General features: G+C 36.6%; 1 protein-coding gene across 2 annotated transcripts in view; it reads left to right on the forward strand.

Annotated features, from left to right (window-relative positions):
- The window catches only part of PLXNA4 (plexin A4), a 751,018-nt gene that overhangs the window by 591,931 nt on the left and 138,539 nt on the right, over positions 1-20,548 (forward strand). Inside the window, exons 31-32 of one of the 2 annotated variants that reach the window (XM_075273935.1) lie at positions 4,205-4,355; positions 10,497-12,222. The exons of the other annotated variant lie outside the window; for it this stretch is intronic. Of the exons in view, the coding sequence (XP_075130036.1) occupies positions 4,205-4,355; positions 10,497-10,592 (247 nt within the window). The 3' untranslated portion in view covers positions 10,593-12,222. Of the gene's footprint in view, positions 1-4,204; positions 4,356-10,496; positions 12,223-20,548 lie in introns of those variants that run through there. 2 annotated transcript variants of the gene reach the window in all.

Here is a 20,548-nt window from a genome sequence, read left to right on the forward strand (position 1 = left end):
TAAACACTTTGGAATGTAAAAGTCTGCAGGAAAACTTTGTCTTTGGTACGATGTTTAATGATGGTGCTTATTCCAAAACTACTGACTTTTGGAATATATAGGCATAGTGTAACATCTTTGCCTATCCGGGCCTCGGCAACATCCTCCAGCCGCATGCTGCGGCACAGGAGATGTGTCCGGCTGTGATTTCTTCTCTTGGGTTCTTCTTGCATTGTCTGAACACTGTCCTATTTTCTCACCTCGGTAATTGATTTTCCACTACACCCATTTCTTTCACCCTGGTTTCCCTCTGTTCCTCTAATGGTTAAGTTTAGCCTTGTCCTGTGATTGACAGCCTATCCACCTATCAACTCCAGGGCGAGTTCTTCCTCCCTATTTATTCTTGGCTCACTTTCACATTGGTGCTTGCTATTGCCTTGTGCATGCTGGCTTTTCTCTTGCTGTTTATTGTTGTATTCTGATTCTTGACTTCTGGCTTTCCCTACTGACTACTCTTTTGAATATCGATTTTGACACTGCATCCCTCGACTGTTACTGACTAGAGATGAGCGAGTACTGTTTGGATCAGCCGATCCGAACAGCACGCACGCATTGAAATGAATGGACGTAGCCGGCACGCGGGGGGTTAAGCGGCCGGCCGGCATCAGAGCGGAAGTACCAGGTGCATCCATTCATTTCAATGCGTGCGTGCTGTTCGGATCGGCTGATCCGAACAGTACTTGCTCATCTCTATTACTGACCCCTGGCTAGCTGACCTCCCTTGCTGTTGTTTGTCTTTTCCGCGTTTTGTGTCTCACGTATTTAGGAAGGACCTGTCGTCCATTTGTCACTTATTACATAGGATAGGACCAGCAAGAAGAAAGGGACAGTGGGGGGTTTCAGATGATTGACAATGATTCCAAATACTCATAGACATGCATATGAAGGACAAAGTCAGTGGTGCACACACATTGATGTTCTATAGGCTCTTTAAATATAGATTTGTTCTATGTAGTGGTTATGGATATAGCCCTCCCTGTGTACTGATACTTTCTTCTTTACATTAGAAGAGGACACTTAACAGCAGAGAGTCAAAGCTGTGAGGATTGTTCAGTTTCGTGTACATGATAGTGATGTCATACATTACATCTGTTTGGTCCACTCTGTCCATAGAATTTAGCTACACATATGTTTTGAGCTGAGCTATTGCATTGTGATCAAGTACACAGCATGTTGGAGTAACATGTTTCTCAGACTTATCCTGCCATACATAAGAAAGGATGTTCGTCTTGCACATATGTTCTAAACTTCTGGCCTGATAAAATGTCTGAGATAACATGATGATAACCCATCTGCCTTCCTTTGCTTTTATACGCCTTTTACATTGTGAATGCAAAGAACATTTGGTGCTGCATCAAACATATTGCGCTGGCACGTCCTATTGGTGGTGTGTGCAGAGCCATTTTTGTTCATTCTATCTACAACATGCATGCTGTGATTCATTCTTTACATTATGATTAAACGCTTCTTAATAAGTCAAAAGGAAAAGTTTTAGCATGGCTCCGTGTATTTGATCCAACCTTTTACTGAATGAAGAATTCACAGTTGGTGGTAATTATGTTTTACATTGAAATAGAAAATAGTGATTTTTTTTTCTAGCCGCTGTGTTCCCACCTGTAGCAGCTATCACAGAATCAAAGTACAGCCTGCTAATTCCAGCCTGGACTTATTCACAGTTGTGTTTTCTGGAATACAAATGAATTTGCAGACCTGCGATTGCCAAATGAGTATTTATGAACTGTGTCGCAATTCTCAGCTTGCCTTTGAGTTTTAATAAATACTTGTTGCAGTTGAAGCTGTACATATTACTTAAAGTCGCTTTACATGGTGCTTTTAAATATGAAGAAATATACACTGTCTACCAATAAGTATTTGGACACCTGTGGTAGAATAGAAAAACATTTATTCATATTCAGTACTTGGTAGAACCCAGCAGATGCTTCCTTACGGATGGTATTGATCAACACAATACTCCCGGATGCCTGATAAAACTCCTGGTGTATGTAAGCCATTGGTTGGGTGCAGTTTCTCTGGCCAGTACTCGTCGGTCTCTATCTCCTAGTTTCAGGGGTCTACCAACTCGGGGTGCATTCTGAAAATCACCGTTCACCTTCCACTTCATAATCACATAGGCCACTGTCGATTTTGGGTAATTCAGTTCACTTGCTATGTTCCTTAAGGATCACACATGTGGTACCCAACAATTACTCCTTTCTCAAAATCGGACAACTCTGCACTTCATGGCATCTTGCATGTGACTAATGCCAATGCACTAATGCCAATGCTGTTTCCTATTTAATTGCATTAGGCGTGACGTACATCATGACCGCAGATATCTTCATTTGCATTGGTGTCCAAATACTTATTGATAGACAGTGTATTTAAACATATTCCTTCCGGTATCCATAGACTTTAATAGAGCACAGAGCAAGGGCAGACTAAATGGACTGGGTGGTCTTTTTCAATCTTTAATGTTTCTGTGTGCTCTTTAAATTATTCCAGTGGATACATTTTGCATTTTCAGTAATTTAGCACATTTTCTAATATACCTGACAAAGCCATAATTCTCTGTTTCTATAATATGAAACAGGTCACCTATGTACTCTCATACAGTCATATTAGTATTGGGAGAAGGTTATAGGCAAAGTGCTGGAGTCCAGATATATCGGCCCCCTCAGTTGGTTTCTGACGTAGGTGTGGTCCAGGGCGGATCTGGACTAGGCCTCAGCCAAAGGTGTAGACCCTGGGCTCATTACTGACTCATAAAAGCCTGCAGAGTTCCATGAAATGAAAGGAGGTATATGGTTCTGTCCTGTAACCCTGAGTCCGGTGAGACTATATTGCTCCTGTTTTCTTTGTGTGGCTTGAAGTAAGCCACACGTATATTTAGGTTATCAGTTCTGTTTAGCTACTGGCTCAGACGGGCAGGTTTTTATTTTGTTTTTGCTTGAAGTTGAGGCTGTATTTTTTCTTTGTTTTGTTATTTTAAGCCTGAAGTCAAGGTTTATTTATTTTTTATTTATTTTCCTGTTTTCTCTAAATAAACCAGTTTGCTGCATATTTTGTGTCCCTGTCTTGAGTGTTTGGGTCCGTAGCACTAGTTCTACCGAGCTAGCTTTCCCACAGTATATATATATATATATATATATATATATATATATATATATATATATATATTAAACTTTATCTGATTGAACGGTTGATTAAGATCCCTAACTAGTATTAATGTAATTACAATGTCATAGCAGTGCTCATTATTATCTAACTTGTCCATGTCCAGTGGAACTTGTTAAGTTTTTATACTGTATCAGCAGGTGATGTATACAGGACACCTGTCAGCTATTCTAGTTTCAGACTTCTGCTACTAATTATAAAATCATGTATCATGTTGCTGACTTCTTTGGTGCACAGAATGTCAGAATGAAGAAATTAAATATGTAAATGATTGAGTCTAATTAACTAGTTGACAGCAAAGCACAGATGTGAATGGCAATGACTGATTGCCTTCCTCGTTCTACGTCCGCTTATACTGGAATTACATGAGGGATGAAGGACATGGAGAATACAACATTCCTTAATGATTCAGAAGATGTGAAAATCTTTAGGGAATTGAATACACTGAAGCCCGAATATCCATGGATACAAATAAGATTCCTTTCACCTACTGTTTGTGAACAATTACAAAATAAAACATTCTAGTTACTCAACCAAGGAATATTCATTTCCAACTTACATCGCAGGAGGGAACGAGTCAAACTGGTCCCCTCCTCAGACTAACCTTTTCTTAGTGTACCACTTGCCTTGGCTTTCTATAGTGCGCGAGGGGGGCAGACGGGACATGTGCTTGGACTTTCTTTGCAGGGTATCAGCCAAAATGATTTGTGGCACTACTACAAAACTACCAAAACACTTTATTTTTAATGTAAGGGAGTGGCACAAGTTTAAGAGGGGAGGGTCAGGAAACTGAATATTGCCCCATGTGAAGGAAAGCTTAGTTAAGGTTTTGCTTTCTCTTATGCCATACTTCCTCCTGGTTTGTCATTCACCAATAGAAGGGTGGCCCATCTGCATATGCTAGCTACACAAATTGTGCCATGTACTCTCTATTTTTTCTATCTCCTCATTGTTTAATAACAAATTATTTTGTATGTTATCTTATTTTCAGGTACTATTCTGATATTGCCAAAATGCCAGCTATCAGTGACCAAGATATGAATGCTTACCTGGCAGAGCAATCACGTATGCACATGAATGAGTTCAACACGATGAGTGCACTCTCAGAAATCTACTCATATGTTGGAAAGTATAGTGAAGAGGTAAGTACCCGCATACAGTATATTGTTTCCATAATACATTTACACTGTTTATTTCTCTTTGTGTTACTTTCAGCAATTGAGCATATGGCGTGGATTACAATTACAGTTATCTACCTTACAAATCAGTATATTATAGCCTCACTACTATGTTCTGGTAAAATGATTGTACTTGAGAAGGTTTGACTACTAGATATTAGTAAATAACCCAATAAAAATTACAGAAAGAATTAAGAAATTAAACATTATCTGCTACTCACTTTTCTTAAAAGTTGCAATTTGGGTCAAAGAATAATAAATGGAGATATACAGTATTTTGGTCCTTTTTCTACTCGGTGTTAATAAAATGAGGAAGGAGTCCTGAATATGTTAAACATAGCCTAAGTAGTGTCTGGGAAAAATCATTTAAAAGGAAAGCTGCAGCATGGCAGCTCAGTCCTTTGTACTGCAGCCTTACAGTGCTGGAGTCCTGGGTTCAAATCCTGCCAAGGACAACCTCTGCAAGGTGTTTGTATGTTTTCCCTGTGTTAGAATGGGTTTCCTTCCACACTCCAAATGGCATACTGATAGGGATGGGGGGATATTATAAATAACAATTTAAAATTAAAGATGACTAGGTATTCTAATAATCCAATTATATGATAAATCCCACAAAAAAACAATGGAACCAAAGCTGGTCCAGTAAAAATGTCTTTATATAAGCATAACACATTGCATGTTTCGGGATATGTTTAATATATTTCTAACACCTTTAAGAATGAAACATTAACTGCTTAAAGTTATGGAGGATATGTGTATTTTTTATTTTTTTTTTTTCATTTCAAGGACTGTAAGTATATAGTGTGCATGGCAAACAACTATTAGGTATATCATAGCAGAACTTAAAAGACAGCCTTATCCAACTCATTCACTGATCTGGAATTGTTAACGTAGAAGATCAATGTATTATATCGGGAGACTGTTATTGGTTAACTTTGCCTTTGGAATTTGGAAAACGAGAACGGCTTATGAAGTGTTGCCAGCTTTGTGATGAGTATAGCATCTGAGACTGACATAGAACATCTGGGGAGCCATCGACATATCAACAAAGAAATTAAGAAAACATATGGACTCTGTTCAGAAATAAACTTGGATACATACTGATAAAGAGACACATGCAGAAATAGTACATATTGTATGCTTTATGATAATGATTCCCTAGATAGTAAGTAATTCATATGGTGCAATGATTTCCTATGCAGCCAGCAAAGTCAAATCTAACTTGAGAGTTATAATCCCTGAGCGTTAATGGCTTTCCCTGCTATATGGCAGGATACATCTCATTGCACAACACATCTCATTGCTCAGCCCATCTCAAATCTAGCAGGAAATTCTTCATTCTAATTAAAAACTTACTTAATTATTGGCTGAGGGAAATTAATTGGCTGGTGATATCAGCCTGCCAGCTCAACAGCTGAGAATAGTTGAGCAAAAAAGCGTAGTTTCATGTTGCACATATGCACCCTTTTTTCTTCCAATGCCTGAATGTATAAATGCTGTTTGGTAACTATCGTCACAATAGAGTCACCATTTTTTCTATATATGGTGTTGATCATTTAAAAATTAACCTGTTACTCTAACAATTCTGGTTGTGTCTCTAAGGCTACAAATACACATTCCAGGTGCCACATGCCTCAGATTTACCTTGCAAATGGCTGTCATTGGCCATTACAGGTGGGAACTGGCTGTATGAAGTAGTCTAAATCCTTAGATATTAATATTGATCACAATAAATAGGGACTGCAGAAAACAATGCTCATATTTCCCCTATAGATTTAATAAGGGAGGGAAAAACGCAGCATAAAAGCAATGGAAAACGCTGGGGAAAAAACATGTTTAGTTTTTTAGCTGCATTACACAACTTTCCGTAGCTCAGCACTTAGCCTGCTGCCTCTTGTTCTCACTTCCTGTATTCTTAAACAAGCTGGTGGGCAGATTTTAACTGTTTGCTGGATGGGATAGTATGAAGTATCTCAGTAGATATAAACATTGCCTTTACCATGAAAAATTGTAATATTATTAATTACTAGAAATCTAATATAAATGCAGGTAAAATATGCATAGTAAATGCATATTACATTACACAGGGTTAGAAGGAAAAAACTTACATGGTGCAGAAGATAGAACGGACTCGCATTAAACTCAATGTTACCTTTATTTGCTATGACTCTGTCCAAGCCTTTACTAACAAACTGAAGTTAGCTAAACTCATTGTCTGGACTGAAGAGCAGCAAATAACAGCTCCAAGGTGCATTAAGTAAGTGAGGTAATCTGACCTTAGATTAGATACAGGCCAATAGCCTTAACAATGCTATGTAAACAATGGGAGAAATGATTTCACATTATAGGCAAATGAAGCATTATTGATGAAGCAATCTATTTAGGAGAACTCTTGCATTCACATAAGATAGCAGTATAACTAGGATTCTTGAGATGATAATACCCCTTTAAGGACCCAATTATTATAGTCTTTAAGGACTAAGCAAATTAAAATGGTATTTTAATGATCACAATATATAAGGGGTTAAACTGCAGAGATCAGAGTTATTTCTGGGTCAGGCAATTTCAGTAGTATTAGGGCTATATACAAAGACAGTGATCTGACCTCTGCTCTCACAGGTATTGTAACATCACCAAGATCATTATCACAAAATGTATGTCATACTGTGGGCTGATAAAGGGTTACATTAAAAGTTTAAGGTCCAAATATTATTAAAATAAATACCTATTTCACTTAAAAACACAAAAAAAAAATAAAGTATGTCAGAGCAAGATAAATATGTAAATAATGTGCAGACATCAATATTAATGGATAGAACTTGAACCTATTCATCGGCAGGGTGGCCGTCAGGGTAGCATATTCACTTTGGATCCCTTTCATTTTTATACTGTGGCTAGATCCCTGATAGATATACCAGATGTATCTCTGTATTACATTTTGCTGTTTTTCTACTTTTACTATTTGCTGATTGACTATATTCTTTCTGGCGGTTGGCCATTAACTGTGCAAGGACGTATCTGTATTCCATGCAGAGTAAGTAGTTGTAGAAGATCATGCAGATCATTACCGTCCATTCATTCTCAATTGGTGTGTATGTAGCGTTCAGTGAGTACAGCTATGGAGCTCTCATGATCTGGTTTCTTCCCTGCGCAACTGCCATGTAATCTGCCAGGTGCTGGGGAACTACCAGAGTTGCTGCGTCCTAGAGGACCCAGATCAGCTCGGTGGTAAGTGCTGAAAGGTTGTATTCCTCCTGTAACTGGTGTTAATGTTTCAACCCCAGTTACAGGGTAAATTAAAAAAAAAAAAAAACACTGCCCCTTTTTTTTAATTTTTTTTACAGTTTTCCAGATATTAAAAAATTAAATTAAATGAAAATAAAGCCCTGTGTGTGACTGAATTAAAATGCCAAAATTTAATAATGCGAACATTAAAAAATGTTACAATTTGCAGGTACAGTAACATGTAGTGTTTTTTTTGCCACAGCAACTAAAACACTGCATTTTTGCAACGTGGAGCCCAGGCCTTAGCCAGTCCTGGGTTTGGCTAAAAAAAAAAATAACACTGCAAAAGCTGCAGGAAATAAAGCTGCTTTTCTGCAATGTGGGGCTTCAGTCTTACTCTGAGATTTGCTGTAGCTTTCCGCCATACAGTGTATCACATTGACATTCACTATTAACTGTGATTACATTCTTTAAAAGCTTCATGAATGAATGAAAAAGATTGGCCTATTCTATTGTTGCATCTTCATTATAAAGCAATAACTGCTATGCTATCATATCTTGTAAAAATCTAATTAGAAATAACGGTAAGAAAGAAGCTTGTTTTTCTATGTTTCAGTTCCTAGATTGGAGCCATTGTTATGACCATACAATCGCAGTGACAATCTTAATAACAGGGGCCAAGTCATTTGAAAAGCCTCGCAAAATAAATAAAAAGCAAAAATGCTGCACACGCTAGGAAATTAGAGAGGGGTTATAATTAATATTTTGTGAATCTTAACCACTGTAATTAAAGAACATTGCAGACCTCCAAAAACATAATTATATCTTTTTATGTATTGCTTGTTTTTTTTTACTAATGTGAAGACACGCACATAAGCATCTGCTGGGAGATTTGTTATATTGTTGTATTTCAGTTTGGTATTAGCAGATATATACCCGCAAAGCTTTTTGATTGCTTGGTATGTTATTTCTTTTCCCATTGCACGTCGGACCGCAGGACTTGTTTGAAAGCTTCTATCTGGGTGTTGATGAATTAATCTCATTACAACTAGGTTGCTGCATTTCTTCTCTATCTCTTTTGGAGCCACTTATGCTCCCTTTGAAAGCATTGCTGTCTGCTCCTGCCAGACATTTGCCACAAAATAATTAGTCATTACATACTGCGCTTTTCACTGGTTGATATCGCCCCAAATCCTAATTGGTTTTGGAGAACAAAAGAAAACTTAAGTTAGTGATACTACTTTCAGACTTGTGATTTATTTGTTAACAAATGGTCGAGGAATTACTTTTGTTAGGTGAATATTTTCTAAGAAACCTATTTTTTATTTGGCGGGGTGGACAGCGTTTTACATTTTTAGAAAGTCTATTGCTCTGAATTTAAGAAATAGTTTTTATAGCCAGTTGTCCGACTGATACTAGTACCAAGCTCATAAGGAGTAACTATTTTTGTCCACCATAATTCTGGAATACGACCCCTAATAACACCCCAGAAATATTCGAAAGCTCCGTGTACATATGGTAAAACCAGGAAACCCATTCATAAAACGCGAGGGGGTGATTAATTGTATGTAGTTGCGTCATTGTATCTGTGTAGCAAAGCAAAGGCTTCTGGGAAGTCGGGCATGTTATTCAGGGTTGCTTGCTATAGAGGGCAGCAAACAGAGGCACTGTCTCCCTGTTTACATCTTGGGAGACAGATTTGCATATTCTTCCCATGTTCCTTTGCAGTGGAGCAACTATGGCTATAAGTCTCCACACACCTGAGAAGGTGGTTTCTCCCTAAGGAGTGACGTTATCCCCACAATCTGTATCTGTGTAGGAATTGTCACAGCATTAAAAATCTGCTACCATATTTATAATCAAAACTTCAGTCTTATGCTTCCCTGCATGGGGCACAGAGGGAAACCATGGTCTATAAAAGCATCTAGAGAATGTGCTGATGTCTAATATCAGATGGCAGCTTGTATCGTTCTGTGGAAAAAATGGGCAAAGACTTTACCTATCAACTTTACGCTGCATGACCATAGATTAGAGGGGTATTGGTAGCATAGACTTACCTAGGTAACGTCCACATTCCATAAGCTTATTTCTGTTACCACTGCATTACAGAACACATTAAAGTGTTAAACAAAAACTTGAAAATATTATGCAAATTAGGCAATTGGTACCCTGGGGTGGGCCTTAACCAATGGGAGCACTGCTTTTGCTTCTGAAATAGGATGGGCGATTTTATAATACTAGGAATATCATCTTCTACTGCACAGTTTGGCGCAGGTAGAAGTTGGCAGTTGTCTGAGTGGCAAAAGCATTGCTTCCAGGGCTAAAGGCTCTCCATAGGTGCACCAAATGACTTATTTCTGAAAAGACCTTTGAAAAAAATAGCTCCAAACTTAGAAAAGTGACGTATATATAACAAAGGCATGTTGTATATAAATGTAATATGCTAAATGACACGCAGGTGAATATGATCGGGGAAGTGGTAGACTCCCTTTAATGATACAATGGTTGTTTCCTAGGGATCTAAATGCATTGTTGGAGGTATAAATATTTGAGTGGACCAAATCCCTGTGGGACCTTTAATAGATTGTAATTTACTTAGATATCAACACCAACACTTCTCTTCCAAATCACTAAGTGGTATGCTTTTACTTATTACTTACAGTATTGCTGTATACAGGAAAATATATTACATATATAAGAAAACATTATAACAAAAACTGGTTTTATTGCAATCATTCTAAAATTATATATAGACTATATAGGAAATGGCCAAGGTTTTATATATTTTACATGCTTATACAGTATATATTTATTTTATATGCTCTTTACCTATGTTTAATTGTCTAAGTGGTAAAACTTGTATATCTTTTTTTGTTGCAGATTTTAACAGCTTTAGATCAAGATGACCAAGCTGGAAAGCAAAAACTTGCCTACAAATTAGAACAAGTCATTGCCCTGATGAGTATAGACAGCTGAAAACTGTTTTTCCAGGTTACCCTGGAAGGGATAAACCAAGCCGTGCCTCAGTCAAGATTGTCATCTTTACCAAGTGCAAGTTCGGATTGGCTGGATGCAGGGTATTCTGCTTCCTCTTCTTCCTTCTATGAACCTCATGGATAATACAAAATGTCCAGTGGATTAAGGGAGGACATAACGTGTGGACAACATTGGGATACAAAAACATTCTAGTTGTAAGACCTTGGCTTACAGATAAACTATTACACTACCCAATATGGAAAGCTTGAAGGTCTTATATGCTGTGTTGCTTGTGGTTTCTTTCCCTGCCATGATTTGGTATGGATGGAATATGAACCTAGTATTAATGAATTTTAAACCATAACAAATGGAATTCTTCTTTGGCAGAAAAAGGCATTATTGATATCCCGGCTACATGACTCAAGTTGTATCTTCTTCAGCATGGAGCATAAAACAAGAACATGCAAAATTCCTTTAATCTATCAGAGGCCATTAGAAGAAAGAAGTTATTCTACTTTTCTTACCGTTTTCCCCAATCAAACAATCCAAATAAGTTATTGTCCTGCAAGCTATTCAATACATCTGCTTCATTTTAATGTTCCCAAGCAAGTACAATTTTTTGATAAAATCAAAGTAAGGAGCAACAAAAAAGACCATGCAGATGGCTTTCAATATGCATACTAATGACTTATAAGTTAGGTATAAGTAAATACCATTATTCAGATCTCAATTTCATCCTACAAGTTCATTTCCTGTTTCTACAATTTTCATCACATGACACAGATAACAATAGTTTTCCTACTATTTGGTGTGCACCATTTTAAATTCCAGGTTTCGAAAATGGTCGGTGTAAGTGAAATCCTCACATTCCAAATGATACAAAGCTTCAAGGTAATATGCCTGCAATGTAGAATGATAATAGAAGGTTATATACTAAGATCTATAAAGAAAAAGAAGTACAATACGATATATAAGGAATGTTTGGGCATATGGATCCACCTTCTTACATACAGGCGATGGCTACGTGAAGCTTTTAAATGATCAAGTTAATTCAATACTTCTTAGCACAATTCACTTTAGACCTAACAAGTAATGTAAGATAGGAGAAAGGAAAACTATCATCTATTTAGACGTAGGTAAGCCATTTTCATTCAGTCAGTCTTGGGAGGATTAGACGTGTTCTTGAAAGCTTGAAATATAAAAGTGCATCACTTGTTTTGAAACTGCCATTTGGAAAAAGTAGCACAAAATTACAATAATCATGCAAAAAAATAAATAAATAAAAATAGAATATCAGCACAATTTTTATTTGGAATGACAGACGAGAATGTCACCAATTGAAAAGGTTAGCATTGCCTGTGAATGCAACCAGCATAAGTGACAAGTAGCTACTCATTTTAAGGCTATTGCTTTGAAATTCCAGGTTATTCCAACTTCTTTTCAAGGTTACTGTAACTTGCTTTTGTAATTTTTTCAAAATTTAAAGCTCAGTATTTTAGAAGGTGAAACTGTATTTTTTTCCGTTCTAGGATAGTAGTAACACATACATCTCTTCCTCTTCTGTAAGCATTATTTTTTTTAATACTAATAAAGTACATATAGCTCAATCGAAGGAATACACTACAATGGATGCAATGAATACACTTTGGAACATGCTGGAAACCGATACAAAACAATTGATCCGTGTCTATTTTTGTTGAGAGCACTTAATCCCTTAGCACCTTATTTGAACTTACCATAGCATTTGGTTACTGAACTATACATGTTATTTACCTGGAGTCTGAAGATGGAGACTTTAACTGGCTACTACATGCACTGAGGGGAAGAAGAAGCATCACACTCAAAGAATTGTAGACAAAACCAAAGGTTATGGTGGCACAACATTGTCACATCTCAAAGGCTTTCTTCTGATCCTCCTGAGGATATGATGGAAAGGACAAATCAGTATGCATTTGTGTCTGCTCCAGTCCCGATATCTCGCATGAAATGTAGGAAGATGATAAGTAAACAATTGGATTTGCACAGCTGTACAGAAAGAATACAAGTAGACCACTATGCTATCTAATTCAATCAATCTTATCTTTATTTGTATCATACATATTTTTTTCCAATTTTTTTCAAAGAAAAATGGCAACCTCAGACGATTAAAATATAAAAAAACAAAAAGAAAATAAGTACATATAGAAAAAAAATGTAACTTTTCGTGTTGACCATTGTGAGCTTCAAAGCTGCCTGTCTCTTCCCTTTACTTTATTCTGTTTTCTTATTCTGAACTTCTTCTTGCCTTGAAATCTGCCAGATTTGTGCTGTGAATGTGTAGGGTCTTGGCCTTGGAGTTCCAGAGGTACATACCTTAGCTTTCAGGGTTTTTCTTTTTTGTTTCTAAACTGAAAATAGCGCATGTTAATACAGTTAATTCTGAGAGAAAACTAAAGCCTTGCTGATGATGTGGATGTGATTTCCATTTTATTCCTTCCCTTTTAAGTTCCTTCCCTTTTTTGTCTGCCTGAGAGCATTGAGCTGAGTGGTTTGTCATGTGACTATATTCAATGTTAAGGTGGAAACTTTATCAAAGTCTTCAAAATAGATTGGGTTTATGAAATGAATATCGTGTCATTAATGCTATAGCTTATTCTGTAAACCTACTTCAAATTTGTCCTCAGAAAAGTTACAGCTTTAAGGCTCAATGAAATATACACAAGGGTTGAGGTCCTAATCCAGACTACTTAAGTAATACATTAGTTGCACTGGCATTGTTAAAAGCCAAGACTAGAACAACCTTTCCCTCATGGGGGACCATTGAAGCCTATTGTACAAAAATGAGACTAAGTGGACTTCAAAGCAGGAGAGCTGAAAAAGTATTCTCTATTATATTTCCTGGTCATAAAAATAACCTTTAATTCCTCTGTGTTTTTCAACTAAATCTGGTTTGCAGTAAAGATTTAGACAATGAGATGAATCATTATTGAAAGTTAAAAGAAAAATGGGAAATATTTTTTTTAAAGTATAGTAACTTTATGGATTAAAATTGGGTTTAGCTTCAGAAAATATAAAATCTGGCATCCAAGTGATCCCCCACAAAAATAAAAACCCAAAAGGGACAACAGAGCAATTTACCCAATTTAATTGCGTTACTAACAAAGCACCAAAAATAGATGTTTGCCATTGTGTATTTTACTGAAGCTCCGTTCCGTTTCCTTGAATTAGCTTCAATATTCGATAGAGTTCAACACTGAGCCCTAGAAAACTCCTTTCGGATAAGGCCCTGTGTAGCGAGACGCAGCAAAAAAGTGCTGCGAGAAACACCCACAGCAGGTCCATAGACAGTCCGCAGAGGTTACCTCTGCAGACTTTCTGCTTCCATTATATCTATAGAGAAACCACCAGCATTTCCATAGGTATAATTGACATGCTGCGATTTCCAAAACCGCTTGAATCCCATCCACTTTGCAGAGACTGTAAAACATAGTATTTTTTTCCCACTGCATTTCCACTACAGCCAAACTGCAGTGTTTACACCACATGGCTAAGGCCCTACATGGTGAGTTGCAGCCAAAAAATGCTGCAGAAAAGATTGCCTTGGAAAAGGATAGCGTTTTTTCTGCAGCGTTTTTCACCGAATGTTTTCCTCTGCGGACTTTCTGCTTCCATTATACCTATACAGAACCCTCCAACATTTACGTAGGTATAATTGACATGTTGTAATTTGCAAAAACGCAAGTGTTTTTGAAATCTCAAAATTTGCGCTTCATGTTTTTTTTCTTGATTACCTGGAATTCCATTCACTTTGCATGTAATGTAAAATGCAGTATTTTTCTACCATGGTCAAAACACTGCATTTTTGCAACATGGGGCTGCGTCCTTAATAACACTTCCAACCTTGATCATTAACAGTTTACTATCCTGTGTAAGTATTCATATCAAGAACAATAAGAGAAGAATAAAGCTATAGCTATGCTGACAATGAAGATCAAACGTTAAATCTTACACCTGAAGATTATCTAGCCAATGTGTGGCAAAACTCCATACGGTCATGTATTAGTATATTAAAGGTCTTCCCAAAGATGGCTAACTGTGTTGGTTTTGCTTATGGAGATATTAGCATCTGTTTTATATAGTTCTGAAATGCAGTCATGATGGTTGTCATCTTTGAATTAGCTTCTTGATAAATATACAAAAAAATGAGTCATTGTTTTTCTAAGACGCCAGTTTAAGTGACAAGCAATATGAAGACACTTCCTATTGTTCCTGTTAAAAAATGTCAGCCACAACAAATATCATTGTAAGTAAAACAAACATAATTGCAAAACCGACTCTGGCCAGAAGGTGACCATACATATTAGGTACAGATGTGTCCTTCTTTAGCTTATGATTAGACATATCCAGATATGTTTGTCATGAGAAGTTGCTTTTCATGGATATGTATATGAGAAACTCCCATATACACTAGATGTTCAGCCAGTCCCAATAACATCGGTGGGCTCTCCTGATGATCATCTGATGTAGTGTTACCTTAAACTCAGTTAACTAATACATAGTCATTTTTACATTTTGGTGGGATTCCTATATAACTTAGCTAAGCAAATGATTATCTCATACTAAGTGTACACTTTTTGTACATATGTGTATGCTCATATATTACTTTTGCTATTCTATATAACTATCACTACCACAACTGTGGAAAACATAAGATGAACTTAAAGGTTTAATGTTTCTAATTGAGAACAAATTGTACATATGTATTCATATAAATTATAAGAATTAATATAATTAAGATGTATAATAAGAAGCTATTCCCAAATGTTTGATGCGGGGCATTGAACGTCACTCAGAGAATACAGACTATTTCCTTTTGTGTGATCGTACTATAATACGGTGTGATATGGTCATTCTATATTGTACGACGGGCTAAAAAGTCTTACAATTAGCTTTTTATTTAATCAAATCAAAGCTACATATTAAAGAAGTCTCCAGAATAAGAAAAAAAATGATCTTGAGAATCTTACGTTAATTTTTACCTAGATTACCAAATCTTCCTATGATTCTATAAAACATACACTAGTATTACTGCTAACATATATTCCCGATAAATCCCTGCAATACATTTGTTTGCAAAACTGTTTCTATTTTTGTATTGCTATTCCAGTTACTTGGATATAAATTCTCTTCCTACATATACAGTACATGATATTCCTCTATTATAGTGATACATACTCCGCTGCAATAGAATGTTCTTCTTTACCAATACATTTCATTACATGGCTTCTCAATTAGTGAGAAATCTTCATACGTCTTCCAGGTTCGTGTCTAAAAAATATGAAATACCCAAGATTAATAGTAATGACAACAAATACCAGTAGTATATCAAGTTCTATGAAAGTTCTGTTGTCTTCCTGAATCTAATGATTGTTACATTTGCAGTATAAGATGCCTTCATCCCCATACTTATTAGAATATATTGTATTATAAAGAAATTCTGCATATTGGAACTTGCAAAATATCTATGCAAGGCAAAAACTCTTATTGACCAGGAATACTAATGAATACTCTTAAAGGCGAGAACTCTGCACAAATCCTTTTGGCTACAATAGTTTTTGATAAAGTTTCCACCTATATAATCATATCTTTAGAGTCCAGTGTTACTGAGAGCCTCAAAGAGATAAAAAAAAAAATGCATATTAGAATGGAGGTTTTTATTATCCTAGATATACTATTTAAATTGGGAAAAAAAGAGTTGTAACTTGGTAAAGGCAAGCTTCTGTAACTTTGTTATAATTAATTGTATACCTGTGTATGTAAATATAATGCATTCCTATTTTGCAGTCCAAAACAAACGGAAAAAAAAAACTATTTGTAATATAGAATAAAGTTTATTTAAAAAAAATGTTTGTGTAATTACATACGATAAGCAAGTTACAAAATGAATGTATTGTGTTAAGCCTATTGCGGGGTCTTAGCGAGAAGTCCATTATATAAGATTTCTTTCTAGCGTTCTGATGGATTGTTGGGTCTTGCATCAGACCCTTAGGCCCTTCAAAAGCTCTTCCTATCTTAAAATATAATTCTACTTTAAGTTACAGTTCTACCTATATTATTTCCAGAGATATCACGGATTGGGATATTCATATGTCACATGGAAGATGAGAATTTCATCTTTCAGACAATACCAAATGTACCAAGTTTCTATGTTTAATAATGGCCGAGCTATAACTGAATTAGCCCCTCCATCCTCATTTTCTATTCATTTCATACAAGACTGTACACAATGAGAGGCAGTAACAATTCTCAATACAGAAGAAAGGGAAAGAAGGAGGCAACAAGTTGGCTCAGTGATTAGCACTGTAGCCTTGCAGCGCTGGAGTCCTGGGTTTGCATCCCACCAGGAACAATATCAGCAAGGAGTTTGTATGTTCTCCTTGTGTTTGCGTGGATTTGCTCCCATTCTACAAAGACATACTGATAGGGAAAGGAAAATGTATATTGTTATCACTATATGGGGCTCACAATGTACATAAAAAAGGGAAAGAAGACAGAAATTCAAAATTTCTCAGAAAGGAGACAAAATATGTAAATAACATATATTACATCATGTATTAATGACACAACTATGGCCAGAAAATCAAAAGTCCCAAAGTTTAGTTATGCTTTAAAGTCTCTCTTACCAGAAACATAGGGGTCACCCTTTAGGGGATAAGACTAGGAGTGGGGAGATATGTGAATTGCAGTCTTTCAAGGCTTTTGATAGCATGCTGTGATATTGTTTCAGTTTCATCTGGGGTATTTCAGTGTCACATGTATTTTTTTGAGTCAAAATCAATGTTAAGAAAAAGAAGTAACACCTATCCTCTATACTTCATCTCCCTTTATGAGGCACAGCTGATTCTGGCGTATGGAATTCCACTGCACTCCAAAGTCAATGCAAAATTGGATTTTTATTAGATGACATCTCCATAGTTAATGGCGGTGAGTAATGGTTAGTAGATTAGTATTAGAGGATGGCAAATCACAACCAAATATTTCAGTCCCATAAAGAGACCTTTTATCAACAGACATCTGCCATCTGAGGAAGAGAGATAAGTAAACCACCATCCCGATTCTGGATTAAAACATGGCATCAAAAAGCTAAACATTTTACCTGCACTTATACAGCTCTTTTCTATTGCTTTTGTCCAGAATTACATGTTTTTTTTTATTGCAGTAGTGAGTAATATATTTTCACAATTCTTAGGAGCTGTAACCAACGGCAATTAAATTGAAAGCTGGGGGCTTATGAATTGAAGAGGTGCTCGGGACTAGAAAATTTATGACCATTAGGCCATTAATATATTGGCATAGATAGCACTTTTGACACCCTCACTGATCAGCTGTTTGAAGAGTTTGGGTTATCACCACTTTCTCTTATAAGGCCAATGATATCACATCTGTTGGTCGAATGAATATACTGCATTCAGTGCCATTCAAATGAATAGGATTTGGCTGCAGTACCAACAATAGCCACTAAATAATGTACAGCGCTGTGCTTTGTAAGCATTTATGAGGCTGCAGTGCTTGCCTGAATGCCACACCCCTTTTAAATATCTTATCAGTGAGGGTGCCAGTGGTCAGACACCCTAATAGGTCATCAATATTATAGTTCTGGAAAACCTCTTTAGTGGCAATTTTTTTTTGCAGATGAATTGCATATTAAAATGTGCTAGATATTACAGCAATTAAAAAGCATTCAGTTCTTAATTTAAAGTAAGCACTGCTTAAATGCATCCTTAACCCCTTTCCGACATCTACCCTATTATTACGGTGAATCTCAGTTATTTAAATATTGCATCCATTCAAGACCCGTGCATCCGCCATAGCCACTGGTTCTCTGTTGTGTTATACAGCAACAACTAATGCTAATACCCACAATAGCAGACATTATGGCCCTGTCGCCTTAGTCAAAGCTGAGTGAGGTGACTTTTTTTGTGGAGGTGCATGGGTACCACCATTTTTGTGTAGATCACACGAATTAGAGCTGTGGCCAGTGATCAGTTGTTGTGAGAGTTGTGAGTCTATTTGTATTGCAGACTGTAATTGTAATGCATTGCATTAGGGATCAGACTCCCTGGAGTTCAAGAACCCTAGGGGGTCTAATAATTACAGTAAAAAAATATGTAAACAGTAAAATATATATATATATATATATATATATATATATATATATTTATATTGTTTTCAAAAAAAGTAAATTAAAAATTAAAATGACCCCCTTTCCCAAGAACACATACAGTGTTGGCCAAAAGTATTGGCACCCCTGCAATTCTGTCAGATAATACTAATTTTCTTCCAGAAAATGATTGCAAGCACAAACTCTTTGGTATTAATATCTTCATTTATTTTCCTTGCAATGAAAAAACACAAAAGAGAATGAAAAAAAAAGTCAAATCATTGATCATTTTACACAAAACTCCAAAAATGGGCCGGACAAAAGTATTGGCACCCTCAGCCTAATACTTGGCAGCACAACCTTTAGTCAAAATAACTGCGAACAACCGCTTCCGGTAACCATCAATGAGTCTCTTACAATGCTCTGCTGGAATTTTAGACCATTCTTCTTTGGCAAACTGCTCCAGGTCCCTGAGATTTGAAGGGTGACTTCTCCAAACTGCCATTTTTAGATCTCTCCACAGGTGTTCTATGGGATTCAGGTCTGGACTCATTGCTGGCCACTTTAGAAGTCTCCAGTGCTTTCTCTCAAACCATTTTCTAGTGCTTTTTGAAGTGTGTTTTGGGTCATTGTCCTGCTGGAAGACCCATGACCTCTGAGGGAGACCCAGCTTTCTCACACTGGTCCCTATATTATGCTACAAAACTTGTTGGTAGTCTTCAGACTTCATAATGCCATGCACACGGTCAAGCAGTCCAGTGCCAGAGGCAGCAAAGCAACCCCAAAACATCAGGGAAACCTCCGCCATGTTTGACTGTAGGGACCGTGTTCTTTTCTTTGAAGGCTTCTTTTTTTTTTTTTTTTCCCTGTAAAAAAAAAAAATCTAAATAACACCTGATCAGAAGTAGAGCCTGCATCACAATACTTTTACATGGTAGAGACCAAGCAGCAGTGTCTGCAATCAAAACTATTTCTCATCGCAGAAACTGTAGAAAAGCTGACTATATGAAAAATACAGCATGTTAGTTTTAGCTATGGAATTACAAACATTTTCCCTTTATATTTAATATTGGAAAAAAATCCTGTAAGGATGGGTTTACACTGAGTTTTTTGGACCGGATTTTGATGCAGAATCCGCGTCAGAATCTGGCTCAAAAAACCGCCTCCCATTGAAATCAATGGAAACCGGTCTTTTTCCGCAAGCGGTTTGTTCCTGCTTGGGGAAAAAAGAAGCGACTTGCCCTTTCTTCAGGCAGATTGCTGCGGACGTCTGCCTCACGACACTCCCTCCTGACTAGGCCCATTCATTTTGGCCTAATCTGGAGCGGAATGCCGTGACCGGATGCCTGTGCAAATCCAGTCCAAAAAATCCTGTCTGAACCTGGCCTAAAAACTCAATAAAAAAGCAGTGTATTTTATTTAGCTGTGTTTGGCTAAGTGGTACCCTAGCCTTACTTTAATGATAGTTTCCTTCCTCCAAATGACTCATATCACAAGGTCACAGAAGCTATTCGATTGCTAAAGCCTTCCATAGCAATATAGCTATTGAAGCCTGCCATAGGCTTGAATATATAGGGACTTTACCATAGACTGCAATAAAGTTGAAACAGTATTGCAGTCCATGGTACAAGTGATCTTATGATCACAGGTTCAAACTCCCTTGGGTAACTATAAGAAGTTTAAAAATTGTTTAAAATTGTTTAGTAAACATAAAGTAAAATAGAAATTCTAATCCCTCCTTTTCCCAGAATACATGTGTACAAATGTTTAAAAAAGTAATCATTGTTTCTTTCCAAAATTTAAATTTTAAAGAGGA

The sequence above is a fragment of the Leptodactylus fuscus genome, chromosome 5, assembly GCF_031893055.1.
Source record: "Leptodactylus fuscus isolate aLepFus1 chromosome 5, aLepFus1.hap2, whole genome shotgun sequence".
Lineage (NCBI taxonomy): Eukaryota > Metazoa > Chordata > Amphibia > Anura > Leptodactylidae > Leptodactylus > Leptodactylus fuscus.